This window comes from Cornus florida, unplaced genomic scaffold (genome assembly GCF_030987335.1).
Source record: "Cornus florida cultivar Cherokee Brave unplaced genomic scaffold, ASM3098733v1 CherokeeBrave_3.0.0_Hap2_Chr11, whole genome shotgun sequence".
In the NCBI taxonomy this organism is placed as follows: Eukaryota; Viridiplantae; Streptophyta; class Magnoliopsida; order Cornales; family Cornaceae; genus Cornus; species Cornus florida.
This window is the reverse complement of record NW_026775581.1, coordinates 55,275,627-55,296,892: the sequence shown is the minus strand read 5'-3', so window position 1 is coordinate 55,296,892 and position 21,266 is coordinate 55,275,627. Positions and strand designations below refer to the sequence as shown.

Genomic DNA, 21,266 nt, shown 5'->3' with positions numbered 1-21,266 from the left:
TGATCATGGCAATACATTCCATGCCTGTGGGTATGGCTCAAACGGTTTCTTCTTTGGTTGTTTCGAGTGTAAGTTTCAGCTTGATGTTACTGCATTTCACTGACGCCGACAAAAAATGATGGATGTGTGATATATATATCTATATATATATATATATATATATATATATATATAGGGGAGATTGTGAGATATATATTTTTTGTAATTGGCTAATTTCGTTGTCAAAACAAGTCCGATCGAGTTGTAAAATTTCAGTTCAGAAATTCAAGATTGAAGATCGGAAGCGAATTTGAAGAAGTTCAAGTGTTCATATTTAATACACTCCGGAATGATGAGAATAATGCTTTAGAAATGTATGAGTGTGTGAGAAGGAGCTGCCTTAATTTCCACATAAAGTTGATAAACTTAACATCATGTAAGAGCAAAAAATAAAGGATTCAGTGTGTGTGTATATGCAAAAGCGCGCACACAGACACAAGTATTTTCAATTTTGAATGAGCTGATTGATGTCTTCTGTATTATCACATCGACATATACTGCAAAAGAATGCGCCACTAAAAATTAGCACTTCCGTTATCTGGTAGCCAATTTGCTAACAGATAAGAAGTAGACATAGGGATTTAGTAGAGGTTTAAGCTTATGGTATCATTAGATAAAAATAATAATAACAATATAAAAGGTCTAAACAATTTTACTTAAATTATAAGCAAGCTGGCCATATGATTTGAAATCAATCCCACAAGTATATGATTCAAAGTTTATCATAATTCCATAATCCTAAGGCTAAAGTTGAAATAGTGAAAGGAAAAAGAAAAAAGAAATTGTAATTAAGCATCTGCATGGTGCTGCTTGAGTCAGATAATTTTTGGTAGGTCATTTCACACACTTGTTGCCAAATTTTGCGGCTTTTAGTACAGCAACCACTCTCTCTAGCCTGAGAATCCGAGCTTCGAGTTCCAATTCTGGTAGCTTGAATGTGAAATCCCTGCTACTTCCTTCTTCATTGGACTTGTTGCTGTCAATATTATGAGCATCCTCAGTGCCTGTTTCTGATATCTTTGTTGCAAATTCACCCTGCACAATGTGTTGTTTTGGTTTCGTTCTCGTGGAGGTTCCATCATCTGAAGCCCAAGATAAGAGACTTTGAGATCGAATATCAAGTGTGTGTTTATCAGCTTCCACCCTCTTACATTTGGGAGGGAAACCAGGAGGAACATCAGCATCATTGCCTTCTTTCATTTCTTTTTTAATCTGCAACAATCTTTTCCGCATCCTTGGACTTCTTTTTCTTTGCACAATGCCTTTAACTGCATCTTGAGGAACAAACAGTTCATTCCACCATTCCAAGTATTGGGTGCTAACATCAGACTCAGAGAGCCTAGACGGAATATATAGTTTTGAATCGCTAACCGGCCTGCTATAATTGTTCCACGCAATTTCTGGAGTTGCATTGGAGCGTGGAACCCATCCCGGAAGGTCTTGATCCATTCCAAATTGCATTGCAACGCGATGTGGAAGGTACTGTTCTCTACAGTCTACACCAACAAGCTCACAGACCCTCAGACATCGAGCAAAAGACTCCACTTCTTCATCCAAACTCGGATTGTTTGATACCCACTCTTCTTTTTCTTTGTAAAACTTGGGAAGTGAAAGGCCGTGCACAGTTGTGACATATGGACGCCATTGAAAAATCTCCCCGGCAGAGTCTATAGCCCCTCTCACATTCTCAAATTTTGATCTTCTTAGAGACTGCCATCGAGCCATTCTTGGCTCACCGGACTTGATGACACTGGGTTGTGGCCGCAATGGGGAGAACCTCTCCCAAGCCCAGCATTGAGCCAACCGCAGTGGTGCCCATAATGTAACTGCTAAAGAACTGTCATCATTTGCATTGGCTTCTAATTCAGCTGAAGCAACAATTGTTTCTTTTAACAAACTCAAATCCCTATAAAGGCTTGCAAGAACAGGTGGTGCAAGCGCGATTCGTGTTCCTCTAGCTAGGTGAATAGCAATTGGAAAAACATGCTTACCAATGGTGCTATAAACATTTCCGGGAAACACAAACCTAGACAACCATAGGGAAAGAAATGCTTCATGCTCGAATTCGCTTCCACTCTGCATAAAATGTTTCATCCATACACGATGGTCTACCTTTTGGGCCTTTGATCTTATAAGTTCTTTTCGCACTTGGTTCAGATTTTCTTCAATTCTGACCAATTCTTGGGCTTGAAGAGGCATTGAAACAGAGGCACCAAGAACAGAGAACCCACCCAAAACCATCATATCTTCCAATGTAATGGTTGCTTCACCCCATGGGAATATAAATGTATTGGTCTCAGAACACCACCTCTCTGCAATCCCGAAAACCAAATCATTGTTTGCTCGAATTGGGTACATAGACCCGATAACAGCTTCACAAATTCCAACTTCTTTCCATGTCAATTCGTGTAGAGAATGCATGTGATCAACCCACGATTTCCATTTCTTTGGGGGGTCTCTCCATCCATGGAAGGCCGCGTTCAAACGCCATTTGGATTCAGAGGAAAGTGAAGGGGGCTTCAAGGTTGGTAGTCCATCAATATGAGCTACAGTGGGTTGGAGAAAATGGGCAGTTATTAGAGTTGGGATTCCACCTGTGGGAGAAACCATGAGAGCTTCTCTCTCCTCAATGATGCTGTGTTCTTCTAATGGTTCTGTCATTGCTGAAGAAGTTCAAGAGCTCTGAGAAGGAAAATTTTTGAAGATAACAGTTAATGGGTATTACATAAATCACTTAATTTCTTCACCTATAAAAGCTTTAGGGTTCAAGGAGAAGAGGAGAGAGATTAAAGCTTTGAGAAGAGACAACTGAAAACAACTAATGGGTAATGCATAAGCTTCAATACTGTGTGTTAGTGTGTGTGTAATGCATCTGGCATGTACCATAGTCCTACAAAGCAGGTGTTTTGTGTGCTATTGAGTTACAACATGGGCGGTGTGGTATGGTTGTAGAAAGGGCATTATTGTCATAAAACTTCTCTCTCTCTCTTACGTAGCAGTAAAGCATATATGCTCTGCTCGGCTGCTCATTTATTTTGGCTATGTTTTCTCTGTTTTCTCTCTCTCACACACAAACACGCACAGCTTCAATAGGAGAGAATATGACATTAAAAAAAAAGTCTGAATCAGTGTTTCACAAAGCTTCACAGAATTAGATGATGGAACTGGCTCTAATTTGGCTGCAATGTAAGAAATCTCTCCCATGCCCAAATCCGAACAAACTGTGATGAGGCCCAAATTGCAAGTGCTAAAGCAACATCTTCACATATTCAAAAGTTTCTAATTTGTTTGAAGCGATAATAGTCTCTTTCAACAAACTAAAGTCTCTAATTTGTTCCTATAGTGTTAGATGGCGATGTTGGAAAGACAAACCTGGACAACCAAAGGCAAGAAATGCTTCGTGCTCGATCTCACTTCAACTGGCCATGAATTTGGTACACTTGATCACTTCCAACCGTGCTCGGAGTAGTTTCTCTTTGGTTTCCTCCAGAACAGAGTAATTTCCCAAAACAGAGTAATCTCCCAATATCATTATATCTTCAAGAGTGATATTTGCTTCTCCCCAAAGGACCAAGTTGTCAATTTTTCTAATTGAAGGACACTTTCAGTGGTGGTTTCTTTGGCTCGGAATTGGGAGTTACAGAAGAAAGAGAGGGTGGAGGAAGATCAAAGACTGGTCCATCAGTGGAGGTGAGTGAGGGTTTGAGAAAATGGGCAATTCTGAGTTTTGGGTCACCGTGAGCTCTTCTCTCTCTCTTCCATGACTCTGTCCTCTGCTGATTCTGCCATGGATGAGGTCAAGAGCTTTGAGAAATGAACTCTGAGATTTGTTCCATTTTGTGGAACAATATATAACATGTAATGCTTGAAGGGTTTCAACTAGAGAGATAGATATGATGAATTAGGGTTTGACAACTACACAATTCCACATACATTCTATAAGCTTTCAAGAGAACAATTATATCTCTGCAACGACTCTTTCTTTCTCTCAGAATAGCAAAAAGAACAGGCTGGCCAAGAATGGAGTACATGCACTCAAAAAAAGAAATATGACTAATTTTAGTAGAAGCGAAGACATGAGTCCATGGCTAATTGGATTAGTAATCGAGAAATTGTCAGATACTGCTGGACGATATGTTTTTAAAAATTTAAGACTTACGTTTCTAAATAGGAGAGTTTTGATTAGACTGCCCATTCTGACCTGACATGAAACAACAAGGAAAAAAAAAAGTGTTGAGAAATAAAATTAAATATGAATTATATTAACAAAGGGAATTTTGTCATTCACTTGATTTATTGCCATAGGAAGTTCCTATTCACCCAAAGGTTTCCAGTAATTTTTGTTTGGGAAGGGTTTAACACAAGTGTCACACAACAGTTCTAAATAGAGCTCCTTTTTTTTTTTTTTTTTTTTTTTTTTTGGTTTTGGGGTTGGTAAGATTATATTAAAGTTCTAGAGGGAGAGAAATCTGGTGTTTTTGTGTGCTATTGAGTTGCAACAGAGGCTCAAAAAACTAGGGCTCTAAACGCACAAATACAGTGCGGTTGTAGCAAGGGCATTATTGTCATAAAATTTCTCTCTTTCATGTATGCTCTGCTCTGCTGCTACTTTATTCTTGGTATGTTTTCTCTGTTTTATCTGTCAGTAGACAAAATGGTAGAACCACCCCCCTCTCTCTCTCTCTCTCTCTCTCTCTCTCACACACACACGCAAACACACCGCTTCGATAGGAAAATATGACTTTAAAAAGCCTGAATCAATATTTCAAAAAGACCCTGACTACGAAATTAACAGAAGTTGAACTATCATAATCCAAAGGCTATAATCAAATTTGAACATGACTATTTACGCTTGGCTTTTATAATAGGAAAAATTACATATAAATAGAGTCAAAATTCTATATTTACTTAGAGAATGAGTCAAAATTTTATATTTCTCTAAAATGGATTGCTGAGGTGGCACATAATTTTTTACCGTTTAAAAAATTGTGGTGCCTAAAATGCACTTCCTTAACAAAAAAGTAGTACCTTCAGTTCAAAAAAGTAGTACCTTCAGTTCAAAAAAATAGTACCTTCGGAGAAAAAGTAGTACCTTCGCGGGTGTTTAAAAAACATGGTACCTGGAAGCCAAAAAGTAGTACCTTCAGTTCAAAAAAGTAGTACCTTCGAAGAAAAAGTAGTACCTTCGCGGAAGGGTATTTTAGGCACCACAATTTCTAAACAGTAAAAAACCATGTGCTACCTCAGCAATCCATTTTAGAGAAATATGGAACTTTGACTCAGCCTCTAAGTAAATATGGAACTTTGACTCCATTTATATGTAATTTTCCCTTTATAATATTAGAAATTGACTTATTTACTTAAGAGTTAAGTGAAAAAAAACCCTTATATATATGATTTGTGCAAAATTAGCTTTTTACTTTTTAAAAATGTGCATGTTAGTTCATAAAATTCAAAAAAAAAAAAGAGAGCAAATAAGCCCCTCTGACCATTTTTTGACAAAAAATAAATCTGAAAATTCAATTTACCCTTTTGTTCCTATTTTGCCCCTCATCTCTCTCTCCCCCTCTATCCTCTCCACCTCCTTCCACCACCATTAAAGGCCACAACCCCAGTCACCACCACACCTAAAAGTGTATATATATATATATATATATATATACACATACGCGCGCGCGCGCGTGCACGCACACACGTGTATATAACTCAAAGCCCATCACTAACTTATCGAACCACTTCCACATCACTCACTCAATGGAACTCACACACAATCTCTATCCATTGATGAGAGAACCAGAAAAGAGAGGGTAGATAATCAAGAGATGTAATTTTTTGGCCACCACCCCCATCAACCACCACCATCATTGCTACCCCCACCGCCCTTCTTCTCTCACATCCCTCGTAATGGAAGAAGTTCTGCAACAAGCGATTTGATTTAGCGGCGATGATATACATATGGACGATTTCGTCAATTTGTCCTCCACCAAGAAAATCGAATTTCTTTTGTGATTCGTCCCAATTCCATTGTAAACCAAGTGTTACATATATATATATATATATATATATATATATATATATATATGATACTCTCTCTATCCCAAAAAAGATGTCATGTTTGGGAAACCGTGAATCACAAACAGAACATCTAATTTGGGATTGAGGTAGTATTATAGAGATCAGAGAGAGAAACTGTGGGCTGTATCAAACCCATCTCTTTTATCAAACCTATTTCTTTTATAAATGTTGTATGCGCGAGAAACGAGGATGAAAATAATTTTCTTTTTACTTGTACTTCATCTCCATCCATATTATCATTACTGCTTCTGACATGACAATTATTAATGCCTCCAACAAATTAATAAGTTAGTATAAAAAAATACATTATGACTTATTTACAAGTACACTTAAACATAACTTATGACATTTTTTCTTGCTCTAATGCATTCATGGAACTTTCCTCTCCTAATGTTGGATCAAGATAATTATGGGTTGGATTTGGTAGCAATGGTGATGGCGGTGGAAGTGCAAAATGGGTTTAGGTTATATATGTGTGTGTAAATTTAGGTTGTGTTTCTGGTTTTTGAGTTTGAAAAATGTAGTTGGTGGTGGTGGTGGGTGGAGAGAGAAAAAGAGGGGGAGAAAGAGGTCTTTTACAAATTCCTATACAATTTGGACAAAATAGTCATTTTACATGGCTAATATTTATATTTATTAATTTATTTTACTAAAGTGAGGGTATTATCATTATATCATACCACACAAGGACCTATTTGCACCAAATTGATAGTATAGCGGGGTTTTACCACACAGGGACCGTTTTGCACTTAACCCTTTACTTAATAAACAGACACCAGGTGAACTTGAATTTTGCTCAACTCTCAATTCTTGATGCATTTTTGCAAACTCATAAAAGCCATAACCGTTTCTTATTTCATACAAAGGTAAATATATTTAGTGAAAGGGTTTAATAAATAAATATATATATATTGTAACGACCCGAACCCGAGGGTCTGAATTGCTAACCGGGTCCTTACCCGAACCCGAGGTCGCCTAAGGGCACTATGGTCAATTCCAAGGTCGATACATAATATACGTATCACCCCAAAGCTTATAAAAAAATAATAATAATAGTAATAAAAAAAATTGAGATCATAGCTACAAAATATGCCAAAACAGTCCACTAACCCATCAAAACTTGTGGAGGAGCATCGTCCTCCACTTCCTTCCCGTGTTCTGAAAAAAATATTAAAGGGGTGAGCATAAGCTCAGTAGGAAGTGTCTAAGAAACACTTCTTATGACCCCGTGAATTCACATAAGGAATAGAGTACAAGTAAGTGGGGTCATGCCTCGGGAAAAACAAGCAAAACAATGATAATACCAATAATGCATACTCAAGTTATCTAACCACCAAATATACAATGTATGCTGATGCAATGACATGCCATACAATGCCGCTCCCCATTTCTGAAACAATACCATTTTAATCCTCCAAACCGTTAGTACAATCCGACCCAAGCCACCTCCAAGGCGTCACGAGGGAGGGGTTGGTTAGCTTTCCCTGACCACATGGCACCTCCATGGCGTCATCTGGGCCTAGGTAGTTCAACCACACTAGAGTCTCTCTCTAGCCCCCCTCTAGATCACACTAACACCAAAGACCACTAAGCGTTTCCTAAGCGTCTGGGTTTTCATAACACTTTTCAAAAAACTTTTCCCCAAAAAAAAATTTCATTTATTTTTAAAACAAACTTTTCCCTTTTTACTTTCCCAATGATAAAGAATGAACTATGCAAATCCTTCAATGCCACGACAATATAGAAATTTCCTACATTTCATCCACATCATTCAAGCATGCTTAACATATGAATTCCCATACAATATCACATTCTCATATTTTCTAAATCATGGCATTTTATATACTTTCAATTAGCAAATCCTACAACTTAAATAGATAAAGCATAAAATATAATCATTCATTTTCATAATTACTACATCACTTTTCATAGCAATTTGAAAACATAGATATATAATACATCAATATTAAGCTTACTTATTCACCACAAAAGGTTAAATCATATTTCTAAGCTCACTTAACACCTAGCATGCCTTTATCACTTAAATACCAACAACCACAACAAACATAATCAAGAAAAATTAAATTTAGCATGCTCAGAGTCTAATTAAAAGAAAACTTCACAAGAAATCTAAGAAATTGTATATTAGAGCACCCCTACCTCAAAGGATGCAAAAACCCCAATTCCAAGCCCAATTTTTGAAAATTCAATGGTTAGCCAAAGATGAAATTGCTTACATCAACTTCAAGATCTTGCCAAGCTCTCCGTTTTGCCGCAAACGGCACCAAAAATCTCTCAAAAATGAGAGAGAAATCAAAGTCTAAAGCTTGAAGCAAAAAGTGAAAGGGAAAGAAAAAGAAATGAAAATGAGGGAGAGGGAGCTTTTACGGGGAGAGATAAAATGAGAGGTCAGACTTCTTCACCATACAAATGTGCATTAGTGGTGGGTCCCACCAAGAAAAAATCCTACTTTGACTTTTCTTTTCTTTTTTTTTAAAAAAAAAAAATTTACTACCACACACACACACACGCACATATATATATATATAAATCACAAACATTACATATATATATGTGTGTGCGCAAGTTGTAGCAAAACAAGCATGAAATAAAGTGGGCAATGCACATACAAGCTTGATTTGGTCAGATTACAGAAAATGTTAAAGGATAATTATCCAAACATGAATGTTTGGACATCTTATTTCATAATCATCCCGTCTAAGTTAACCTCTTTCACATACATGGATTGTAACGACTCGAACCCGTAGGTCCGAATCGCTAGCCGGGTCCTTACTCGAACCCGAGGTCGCCTAAGTCAACACTTCGAGTCTAGTGCCAAAAACATTATTCTTAGGTCATATTTATGCTTCACAAGTCTCTATGCAACTTCCCCTGATTCTACTTCTAAACCATGTATGCTAATGGAGTGCAATGTTATTCAAATATCGTTCCCCATTTCCAAAACAGTTCCATTTCAACTTCTAAACCGTTAGTGTAATCCGACCCAAGGCACCTCCAAGGCGTCACGAATGGGGAATTGGCTACTATCCACGACCATAAGGCACCTCCAAGGCGTCGCATCCGGCCTAATTAGCTTAATCCCTAGTCCTCTCTAGACTACATTAACACCACGAACCACTAGGCACCTCCTAAGCGTCCGGTTTTCATAAACACTTTTCAAAAATAATTTTTTCCAAAAATCAATTTCTTTTGTTTTAAAAATACTTTTCCCTTTTCTTTCCCAGTGGATTCATGAATGCTTCATGCTTCTATTCATCATTTCAACCTTCGAAGTTTACATATGCCTTTACAAATAAATTACTAAAATACATAACATAGGCATGCTTAATCACAACATATCAACTAACACATAGTCACAATTCCCATATATAGCATTTAAGCAATTTGCAAAAAAAATTAGACTAACTAAGCATGCAAATTCAACCATTTATAAAGAAATAACTCACAAAAGCATAAGAAATCATGCATTAGAGACCCCGACCTCAAGGAATGTAAAAAGCCTCAAATTATGCCCAATTTTCGAAAAATCCATGGGTTAGTCAAACATGGGTTTGCTCAGATCAAAACGTAGGTCTCAACGAGCTCTCCAACATTGCCTAAGGGAGTACCATCAAATTCACAAAAATAAATGAAGAATCAAGCCTTGAAAATCATGGCAAAAAATAAAATAAAATAAAATTAAGCGGAGAAGGAGAGAGTTGCCAAGAGGAAGAGAGATTTGTGGCCAAAATGGCCATATGGCCATTAAAAGAAAGGATAGTGGTGGATCCTTCACATATAAAAATCTTTTCACTTTTATTTTATACCACATTTCTAAATATACACACACAAATTAAGTTACAACCACTAACAAGCTTTTAAACAATTAATTTATGCATAAATTAATATGCATGATATGCAATGGACCCATGACACAATCCCCAATGCACAACAATTCCGGTAGTGGGTCCCACCCAGACCGTCCGGCCAAAAAAACGGAGAAATGCCAAAATGGCAACTGGTGCATTTCCAAGAGTCCTGGACTCAAGGAAATGTCCTACCCAACTCTCGGACACACCCGGCACACTCCACGGTGTCTGACACGCAAAACGAGAAAAGACAAAAATACCTTCAAAAATTAGAAAAATCCCAGAAAATGGAAAATGAAAAAAAAAAAAAATCAGAAACATTACAATCTACCCTCCTTAAAAGATTTCGAGGACGAAATCCACCCTCCTTAAAGAAGGAGGCCCACCGCCACACATTTTCTGGGAACACCTCACAAAATCCCTAAACCAAAAACTCACCAACATTATTGCCTTTGACACTGGACGTCACTAGGCAATAGAACAACTACTGCCACAAAACCCCAATGTTCATCACCCTACGAGGGTATTCATTACTCAAAACAAAACAACACAGAACCAACTAGTATGCTCTACAATATACTCAACTCAAAACGGACATCAACCCACTCAACCCAACCACGAAAGACTTCAGATAAAGAATCCTCGTCCATTCCACAATCGAGCTCAACTCTACCCTACATATCCTTGACAGACCAAATACTCATTATCTAACACTTAACTACACCATTATATAACCATACAAACGACTACTAACCACACCAATCGTCAATTATAACACTTAACAACCTCAAGATGACTAAATAATGAATTTCTCAACGACTACATAAATATAAGTCACCAGAATAATGAAACACACTAACATGTACCTAGAACCCAAATCCTTAAAACAAGATCGTTTAAAAAAAAAATCAAGTGGTCGCACCTCAACCCTTCATTAGACACTTGGTCCTACCTAACACACCTCGTCACCTGAGACAAAATATCTAAGTCCACACTGCCACAGCGACACAACGTGCAAAATCATGCTCTCACCGTCACTAACAAGTCGAAACAATCATTGACCTTTGACCCGACATCGTGCTAAAGAGGGACTGATTCAAGAGAAATGGTTGGCCAGGCCATTCTCATCCTCGATTTGATCTCAGCATAGACGCCGTTCCTATCCTTAGGTCCAAACCTCAAAGACAACCTCACACAATCCGCCAAACAACCATGAGATCCACTCACTACCAATCCATCGCTCTACGTAATCACAACAACTATACAGTCACATATCTACTCTAAAAATCCCAATCATACTTTAATCATAACAAGCTAAAAGCAACATAGTGCTAATACCACAATCATCAACCAATCTAAAAGCTCTCCGGTCACTTCATTATACCTACAACAGGTAACAACATCATAACATCATTCGATTCAATTCTTACTTCTTCGAAACATATAATACGACCGTCTCATGCCTGAAACCTCAAAACCAAGTCAATCACTTTTATTATTCCTCAATGGAATCATGCATTCACTCTCTAGCTGCATAGTACTTAAACAATATTAATACTTGTCCGCACGACACTGTTCAAATCAGACATCAATAAAAACACCTGAGTACATGACTCACCTCACATCACCTAACTATCCTCACGATACATCCTAGCCATCACCAATAGCACCAGACACCGGAAACACAATCCCTATTCGGCAACTCGTGCCGACAAAACCACTCTCAAAACAAGCACCATTAAAAAACCAATGACTTTATCTCCCCTCCATGGGAGTGAGTCAACCAAATCAACCAAACCTTTACCGATGAACCCTAACAACATACCAAAATGCACACAGGTCCGTTTACCCATAGACGTGCACAACTCCTAAATGAAAAACAAGACTCACAACAAACGATGCCCTTGCCAGGACTAGAACAAATGGAAAGGGTAACAAACCCCGCTCTCACAAGAGACTAACGACTTGTACCTGAATGCACCTGACACCCTGTCACTTGCTGCTCACCAATCGTCCAATCGTGAACACCCAATCTCACCTGAGATGAACTAAACTCCCTACACATAAGGAGAAAAACCAGCTGGATACCCGTACAAAACTACAAACTCCATTCCAGGCGATCTCGCTAACAGACCGTTATACACTGTTAACACAGAAACCTCGCATACAATACTCTACAATACCCATACTAACCAAAACCAATCAGGTAAGACCACCAACGCTCACGGCACACCAACATTAGAAATAATCACATCCCCTCGGACACTGCGTCCCGTCCCATCTGGTACCCATCACTCCTGAATAACAACCTCTATGCTACAAAATGACACTTTACCACCCATTCCATCTCTACCTTCCCATGCGACACTACCTTGATCACCGTGCACACAAGACCCGTGACCTCAGTCACAACAACTCACTGACCCTTCAAAAGAAAAAGATGCCTATATAGCAACACCACTCTCACTAATTCTAAAGTCTAAACCATTCACCAACGCCTCAACTAGCGCACAATCCCATCACCGACCTGACAACATACAACGAACAACTCGTAATCACTAATCCACCCTTGGATCATCCCTTAAACCATTCTGCCAATCAGTACTAAACACCACACCATAACACCTCCACTGCCACTCATTCCTACAACAGTTTAGTCATATCATCCCACCGGACCATTAAACCACTACTAGGGGATTCTCCCTCAAACATCCTTAAGATAACACCACCATAAAAAGAAAGTAGCCATTACTCTCGATACTCCCCACAATGACCACTACTTATCACTATAAAAGAACCTCCATATGGCAATGCCATGCCGACAAATCCTCAAAACATAAATAAGCATAAAACCCAGAATGTTCAACACCCAACTGTTACCTCAAAACCATCAACGATGCAATCAATCACTAACGCTTAACCGGCGACTTAAACCATTTTTCCTAAGGAAATCTACATGCCTAAACAAGAAAACTTCGCGTTCTAGATTCCACATCACTACCTTTCTTCTGTACTATTCCTCATAATACCCTTGGCCCCGACAAAAGTCAAATGGGGCTACCAACTAAACCTACGAGATCACCCCCATCCCACTCATTCCAATCATCATTCTATCTTTTTAGACCCTCAAACACCAAGCACTCTCTCCTGAGACTTCAGACACAACTTGAAATACAACTCAAGCCCACAACTTTAATTCCTAAAACACAATTCATCTGACATACAGTACCTACTCACCTTCACTTCTTCTGCAAATGACTTAGTACTCCAATGACCCCATACTACCTGCCTTATCATGCAACCCTGCACTACACAGCTAAAACTGACCACTATATGCTACCTCAAGACTCCCCAGATAGCCGTGCCAACCCAGAACCCCGCTCATCGACCGAGCCGTGCAATCAACTCTTTATGAGTTGATTACCCACGACACACTTCTGCAGTTTCCCATATTCGTGACTCAATAACCTTTGCCACACCTACCATGACCAGTTCGAAAGGAACCTCCATACCAAACTGTGACCCAAGTCACAAACACTGACCTTCTAAGGTTATACCTTTCTCTCGCAAAACCCTTACTCAAACACCTGACTTCAACAATCATAAGAACCCATACACCAATTAATGAAACTCACACACAACACAATCATCGTGTCATAAAATACAAACCAGTTCTAAAGTTGCGCTCTAAGCACTGCACAAAATACACCAAGAAGGTCAGGAGGACCCCATACTGGGTAACTTAATCCACGAGTTAAAAGACCAAGCCATTCGTTCGATAAGAACTGGCGCCCAACAACCCTGGAGCAACCGAGCTCCTCGTCTACTTTGGTCAAAACTTACACAACCATCTACACCGTGACAAGTACTCTACCGTACTAGCAACCATCCCATGCATGACGGCATAAACATATAAGAATATGGATATACACGTATTCAAAATGAATGAAACCACAATACTATGCTCATTACTTATCACATTAGCATAAAAGAAAATTGCACCAACCATGCCTAATACTTGCCACCGTCATGAATGTCATATATTCCACTTTATCATGTATAACATGCTTTCAAATACTTTCACATTTCATTTACATATACCGGCAATTTAAACAAGTAAGCACTTAGTAAATAGGCATGCCTTTAAAACTATAAACATATAAGCAAGTAGCAAGAAAACATGTTTCTTAAAACAATAAACATTTTATCATGCAATATTTCTAAATCAACTCAAGTCCCACTTAGGTCAAACCTACCCGTCGTCTTTAGGTTTTCGAACCATGGCTTTGATACCAAATTTGTAACGACCCGAACCCGTAGGTCCGAATCACTAGACGGGTCCTTACCCAAACCCGAGGTCACCTAAGTCAACACTCCAAGTCTAATGCCAAAAACATTATTCTTAGGTCATATTGATGCTTTGGTCGACCGAAGCAAACCCCTCCTGAATCTTTCGGCCAAAGTGGCCAACCGGTCGACCGGTTGTGGTTTCCTACAATAGCTAAAGCTACTAAAAGAACTGGTCGGCCGAAACCGGAATTTCGGCCGGCTGAAATGGCTCTGCGAGCTGGCCCTGCTACTGGAAATGCCATAAACATGAATGTAGATAAAAGGGTTACTATGGTCCTTAAACTAAAGGATTTTAGTTCAAACACATGCAAGATAATGAATATACATGTCCATTCATTCATGGTTAACATCAACCCGTTCATACATGATTCTTTATGATCTTTAACAAAAACATAAAAGTTTACAAAATTTTCATTTCCAAGAACTTCACTTAGAACTTTACAAAAGACCTAGGCTCCATATACAAAATACAACATCAACAAAATTCCCAATCCCGTCTAGAATCGTGGTGGGTTATTGCCTGCCACTTTTTTTCCCAAACCTAAAAAATTGTTAAGATAATGGGGTGAGCTAAATGCCCAGTAAGAAGTGTCTAAGACACACTTCTTATAACCCCGTAAATCCACGTAAGGAATAGGTAAAAAGGTGAACGGGATCATACCATAGGGAATACATATAAACAACTATAACAACAAGTGTTTAACGGATATCATCCACTCACAATCACACCATGTATGCTAATGGAGTGTAATGTCATGCAAATATCACTCCCCATTTCCGAAACAGTTCCGTTTCAACTTCTAAACCAGTGTAATCCGACCCAAGGCACCTCTAAGGCGTCACGAAAGGGGAATTGGCTACTATCCACAACCACAAGGCACCTCCAAGGCGTCGCATCTGGCCTAGTTAGCTCAATCCCTAGTCCTCTCTAAACTACACTAACACCATGGACTACTAGACGCCTTCTAGGCATCCGGTTTTCATAAACACTTTTCAAAAATAATTTTTCCCAAAAATCAATTTCTTTTGTTTTAAAAATACTTTTCCATTTTCTTTCCCAATGGATGCACGAATGCTTCATGCTTCAATTCATCATTTCAACCTTAGAAGTTCACATATGCCTTTACAAATATATTACTAAAATAATAACTCATGCTTTCATTCCACATTATTCTAGCATAGTAAGCATACAAATTACAACTTTCATTCCACATAGGCATGCTTAATCACAACATATCAGCTAACACATAGTCACAATTCCCATATATAGCATTTAAGCAATTTCTAAACAAATTTAGACTAACTAAGCATGCAAATTCAACCATTTATAAAGAAATAACTCACAAAAGCATAAGAAATCATGCATTAAAGACTCCTACCTCAAATAATGTAAAAAGCCCCAAATTATGCCCAATTTTTGAAAATCCATGGGTTGGCCAAACTAGGGTTTGCTCCAATCAAAACGTAGGTCTCAATGAGCTCTCCACCATTGCCCAAAGGAGTACCATCAAATTCACAAAAATAAATGAGGAATCAAGCCTTGAAAATCATGGCAAAAGAAAAAAAAATAAAAATAAAATAAAATAAAAAAATTAAATTAAATTAAGGGGAGAAGTAGAGAGATGTCGAGAGGAAGAGAGATTTGTGGCCAAAATGGCCTTATGGCTATTAAAAGAAAGGATAGTGGTGGGTCCTTCGCATATAAAAATCTTTTCACTTTTATTTTACACCACATTCCTAAATATACACACACTAATTAAGTTACAACCACTAACAAGCTTTTAAACAATTAATTTATGTATAAATTAATATGCATGATATGCAATGGACCCATGACACAATCCTCCGTGCACAACAATTCCGGTAGCTAGTCCAACCTGGGACCGTCCGGCTCAAAAACAGAGAAATGCCGAAATGGCGACCGGTGCATTTCCAAGAGTCTTGGACTCAAGAAAATGTCCCACCTAACTCTCAGACACACCTGACACACTCCACGGTATCCGGCATGCAAAACGAGAAAAGACAAAAATACCCTCAAAAATCAGAAAAAAAAAAAAAAAAAAAAAAAAAACCCAGAAAATGAAAAAAGAAAAAAAAAATCGGAAACATTACATGGATTTTGTTAAAAGTTTGGGGGTGGATATGTTCTTTTGTCCAAACTATTCTTAGTATAATCATATACTTGAGTCATAGTTCTCCAAAATGGACATTTTTTTAGGACAGCGGAAGTCACTTTTATGCATGTAAGTACTACTATGGTGCATAACGATAATATTGAGTCACAGTTCTCCAAAAGGGACTCTTTTTTTCTTTTTTTTTGGGACAGAGGAAGTCACTTTTATGCATATAAGTATTACTTTTGTGCATAGAGATACTATTTTTATGCATATAAATTATACTATTGTGATCAGAGGCACTACTTTTATGTACGTGAATGCTATTCTTATGATCAAAGATATCATATTTATGTATGTAGATACCATTCTTGTGCACAGAGAAAAAAAAAAAAAAAAAAAACCCTAATGCACCTGTAATGTTTCCGATTTTCGTCATTTTTCATTTTCTGAAATTTTCTGATTTTTCGAAGGTATTTTCGTCTTTTCTCATTTTATGTGCCAGATACCATGGAGTGTGCCAGGTGTGTCAAAGTATTGATTAGGACATTTCCTTGAGTTTAGGACTGTTGAAAATGTATTGGTTGCTATTTTAGCATTTTTTCACTTTTCGTGTCGGGAGGTCCTAAGAGGGACCTACTACCGGGGTTGTTGTACACCGGAGTTGTGTCACGGGTCCATTACATTTTATGCATTGTTATTTTTGCGCATAAATTAATTGTTTAAATGCTTATGTGCGATTGTGATTTAATTTGGATATATATATATATAATTGTTAAGTAAGGAAGATTTTTTTTATTGGCAACACTAATTAATCATTTTAATGGCCAAGAGACCATTATAGAATCTCAATTTCTCTCATTCTCTCACGCTCACCTCTCTCTCTCCTGCTTATATTTTTATTTTTCTTTTTCGTTTAAGCTTCATATTTCTCCTCCAGTTTTTGGACAAGCGATCAAGTTTCCGGTCTTAATTCCTAAACGAAAAATGTTCCTCTCATCATTCTCTATCACATAGTCAAAGGATTTAATTTTCGGAGGAGCGGTGATTATTTTATGAATTTTTAAGTTTTTGGATTTAAAGCTTCGGAGGGAGTTTTGGGCTACTTGGAGTCAAATTTCGGAGGTACACCTTTGGAATAGTAAAACCTCCTCATCGTCAGTTACGTTCCCACAGAATAGTTTTTCTTTCCGCCGCCATTGACTTCCATTGACCGACATTGACTTTTCCGGTCGGGGGTGCATTTTGGCTACTTTTGAGGTAGGGATGTCTAAATAATTAAGTTTTGCTTTTAGTTGAGTTCGTATACTTGAATTCTTGATAAACATACTTAAAATGATAAATTTCGAAAAAATTGAATGTCTGTTATGTGCTTATGTGCTTATGTGACGAAACATGCTCTAGATAATATTAATTGTGTATGTATATATGTGCTTCATTGCAAAGTTGTTTAATGAACATGTCTTGCGTTGAATTTGTTTCTTGAGATTACATATATATGATGATGAGTATATATGGCTAAACTGATAAAGTGCAGGCATCTTTATATCGCTTTCATTCATGCATGATTCCATTCATGGCATGGGTATGGTTTGGGAAAAGTGAGGTGGAAATGATTCTTTTTAAAGAAATGTGCTTGGAAATGATTATGAGGAAATGATTTAGAAATTAACCGGATTTCGCGAGTCCAGGGCTAGTTTGACCTAGAGGGAGCGCTGCCCGATGTAGGGCATGAAAAAGTTGATACTTGGCCCTTTAATGGTTGTCAGGCTTTGCCAGAATTGGAATCAGGGATAACTGTAATGTTTCTATTTTTCTCCATTTTTCATTTTTTTGGATTTTTTGATTTTCAGGGGTATTTTTGTCTTTTTCTCGTTTTACGTGCCTGACACCGTGGGGTGTGCTGGGTGGATCCGAGGGTAAGGTGGGGCATTCCATTGAGTTTAGGACTCTTGGAAATGCACCGGTTGCCATTTCGGCATTTTTCTTTTTTTCAGGCCGGACGATCCCAGGTGGGGCCCACTACCGAAAATTTTATACCTGGGGAATTGTGTCTTAGGCCATTTGCATATCATACATATTTATTTTTGTATAATTTTAAAGTTGTGAGTTAATTTGTGTGGTTGTAGTAATTATAGCATGTATTTATATATTTTGTGGAGAAAATCAAAGTGTGGGATATTTTCTCAAGTGGTGGGACCTACCACTAAGTTTTAGTGGTCAAGAGGCCAATTTAGACCTCATTCTTTCTTTCTCCCCCCGGCTAGCTCTCTCTTTCCCTCTTCACTTTCTTTTTCTTTTTCTTTTTCTTTTCTTCACAATTTCAAGTTTCAATTACTCCCTCATTTGTGGGAATTTTTGGATGTCGTTTGCGACAACACGGAGAGCACAGCGAGACCTACAAGTGGGTGTAAGCAATTTCAGTTTTAGTACACCCTAGGGAGTTCGAAATTATGGCTTGGTGTTGGGAAATTTGGGTTTTTTCTCATTTATAGAGGAAGGGGTCTCTAATACATGATCTTCTTATGCTTTTGTAAATTAATTTCTTATAAATTGTTAAATTGCATGCTTAATTAGTATAAGTTCTTGGAAATTGCTTAAATGCCATATATGAAACTGTGACAAGGTGTTAATTGATATGTTGTGATTATGCATGCTTATGTGAAATGGAATTTGTGATTCGTATGCTTAATATGCTAGAATAATATGGAATGAAAACATGAGTAGTGTATTTTAGTAATTTATTTGTAAAAGTATATGTGAACTTTTATGGTTGAATTGATGAATTGAAGTATGAAGCATTCATGCATTCATTGGGAAAGAAAAAGGGAAAAAAGTGTTTTAAAACAAATGAAATTATTTTGGGAAAAAGGTTTTCTAAAAGTGTTTGCGAAAACCGGACGCCTAGGAGGCGCCTAGTGGTCCGTGGTGTTGGTGTAGTCTAGAGGGGAGTGTGATTGAGCTAACTAGGCCGGATGCGACGCCTTGGAGGTACCTTGTGGTCATGGATAGTTAGCCAACCTTCCTTTCGTGACGCCTTGGAGGTGCCTTGGGTCGGATTACACTAACAGTTTAGAAGTTGAAATGGAAATGTTTCGGAAATAGGGAACGACATTTGCATGACATTACACTCCATTTGCACATGTGGTGTGACTGTGATAGAATGACATTTGTTATACACTCATCATTGTAGTCATTGAAATGTATTCCCTATAACATGATCTCGTCCCTCTTTACCTATACTTTGCGTGGATTCATGGGGTTATAAAAAGTGTGTCTTAGACACTTCCTATTGAGCTTATGCTCACCCCATTATTTAACATTTTTCAGGTTCGGGAAAAAAAGTGGCGGACGACAACCCACCACAATTCTAGACGGGATTGGGACTTTTGTTAAAGTTATGTTCTGCATGAAGAGCTGAAGTCCTGTGTAATGTTTTAAATGTAACTTTTAGACATGTAAATTTTGTAAGCTTTGTGTTCTTGTCAAGGATTGGTGAAGGATTATGTATAAATGTGTTGATATAAATCTTAGGTGAAAGTTGTAATCTTTATTCATCAATCTTGCATGTGTATGGGATGGACTTGCTCAGTTTTATAGCTCCATTATAGATTTTTATTCATTCTTAGGTTCATGGTATTTTCTGCAGAATTTCTAACTCGCAGAACCATTTCGGTCAGCCGAAATGAGCACTTCGGTTGACCAAACCGTCCAGAGACTCCAGTTACTATTTAGATCATAACCAGCCGACCGAAATGAGCACTTCGGTTGACCAGTACAGGTGCTACTTCGGTCGGCCGAAGCACCACTTGGGTCGACCGGTTTGTTGCTGGTTGCTCACTTTATTTTCTCTTTTCAGTACAGTTATCCACGAGTCTTAGAAAGTCGTTTAGGATCTTTGTTGATTATATTTTCTATATGCTAATGATGTAATAACCCTGGACTTAATGGTATGGACTTAGGTGGACCTTGGGTTCGGGTAAGGACCCAGTTAACAGTTTAGACCTACGGGTTCGGGTTGTTACAAAATGGTATCAGAGCGATGGTTCGAATACCATTAAGACGATGGGTAGAGGCCTACCTAGGATTGCATGGGGAAGTTGAATTGTATGATTATGTTCTTCCGTGTTAAAGTGTTTAAATGTTTAAAAAGCATGCCTACTTGCTTATTTGCTTACCTGCTTATGTGATTACGTGCTAAGTGTTTAAAGTTCATGTATATTGTTAGCATGATCATTCTCATCATTGGTCACATTTTCCAGAAGTATAGAACATGTTTAAGTTTTGTCAATTCTTGTCGGGTCATTCGTGTGAGGACTCAGTTCTCGTGTGCGTTCTAGTGTCGTTGTTTTTAATCCCTTCTTTCGTTGTATAGCATCATGCCACCACGAAAGGATCCCGGAGAGAGTTCTAGCTCCAATCCCACAGAAAGGGACGAGAAGCAGGTTGAAGATGATGTCTTGTTACGTGATTTGGTTCCACAAAGAGGGGGACAAGCGAGGGGGACCGTTGATTCGCCTCTTCAGATAAGTGAAGAGCATCATAAGCGCCGAATATTGTATATTCAAGCGCCCTAAATTACATTAACAAAGTCCAGTTATTAATTATTTTATGTAGATTAACTCCATTTGCATGTTTTTATGCATTTTTAGGTTAAAGTGCAAAAAGGAAGCAAAAATGATGCCTTGTGGAATTTTGAGCAAAAAGGATGCCATTTCTGAATTTCTGGCAGCAGTGATCCTGACTTTTATCGCCATTTTCGACCTAGAAAACTCAAGAACTAGACTTCCATCATAACATGAAATATTTAGATCTCTGA

General features: G+C 38.0%; 1 protein-coding gene across 1 annotated transcript; it reads right to left on the bottom strand.

The window, feature by feature from the left end:
• Positions 1-873: 873 nt before the first annotated feature.
• LOC132281102 (protein MAINTENANCE OF MERISTEMS-like) lies at positions 874-2,700 on the bottom strand. Its single transcript, XM_059782837.1, has one exon. The coding sequence runs from the start codon at positions 2,698-2,700 to the stop codon at positions 874-876; it is 1,827 nt and encodes a 608-aa protein (XP_059638820.1).
• Positions 2,701-21,266: the final 18,566 nt, after the last annotated feature.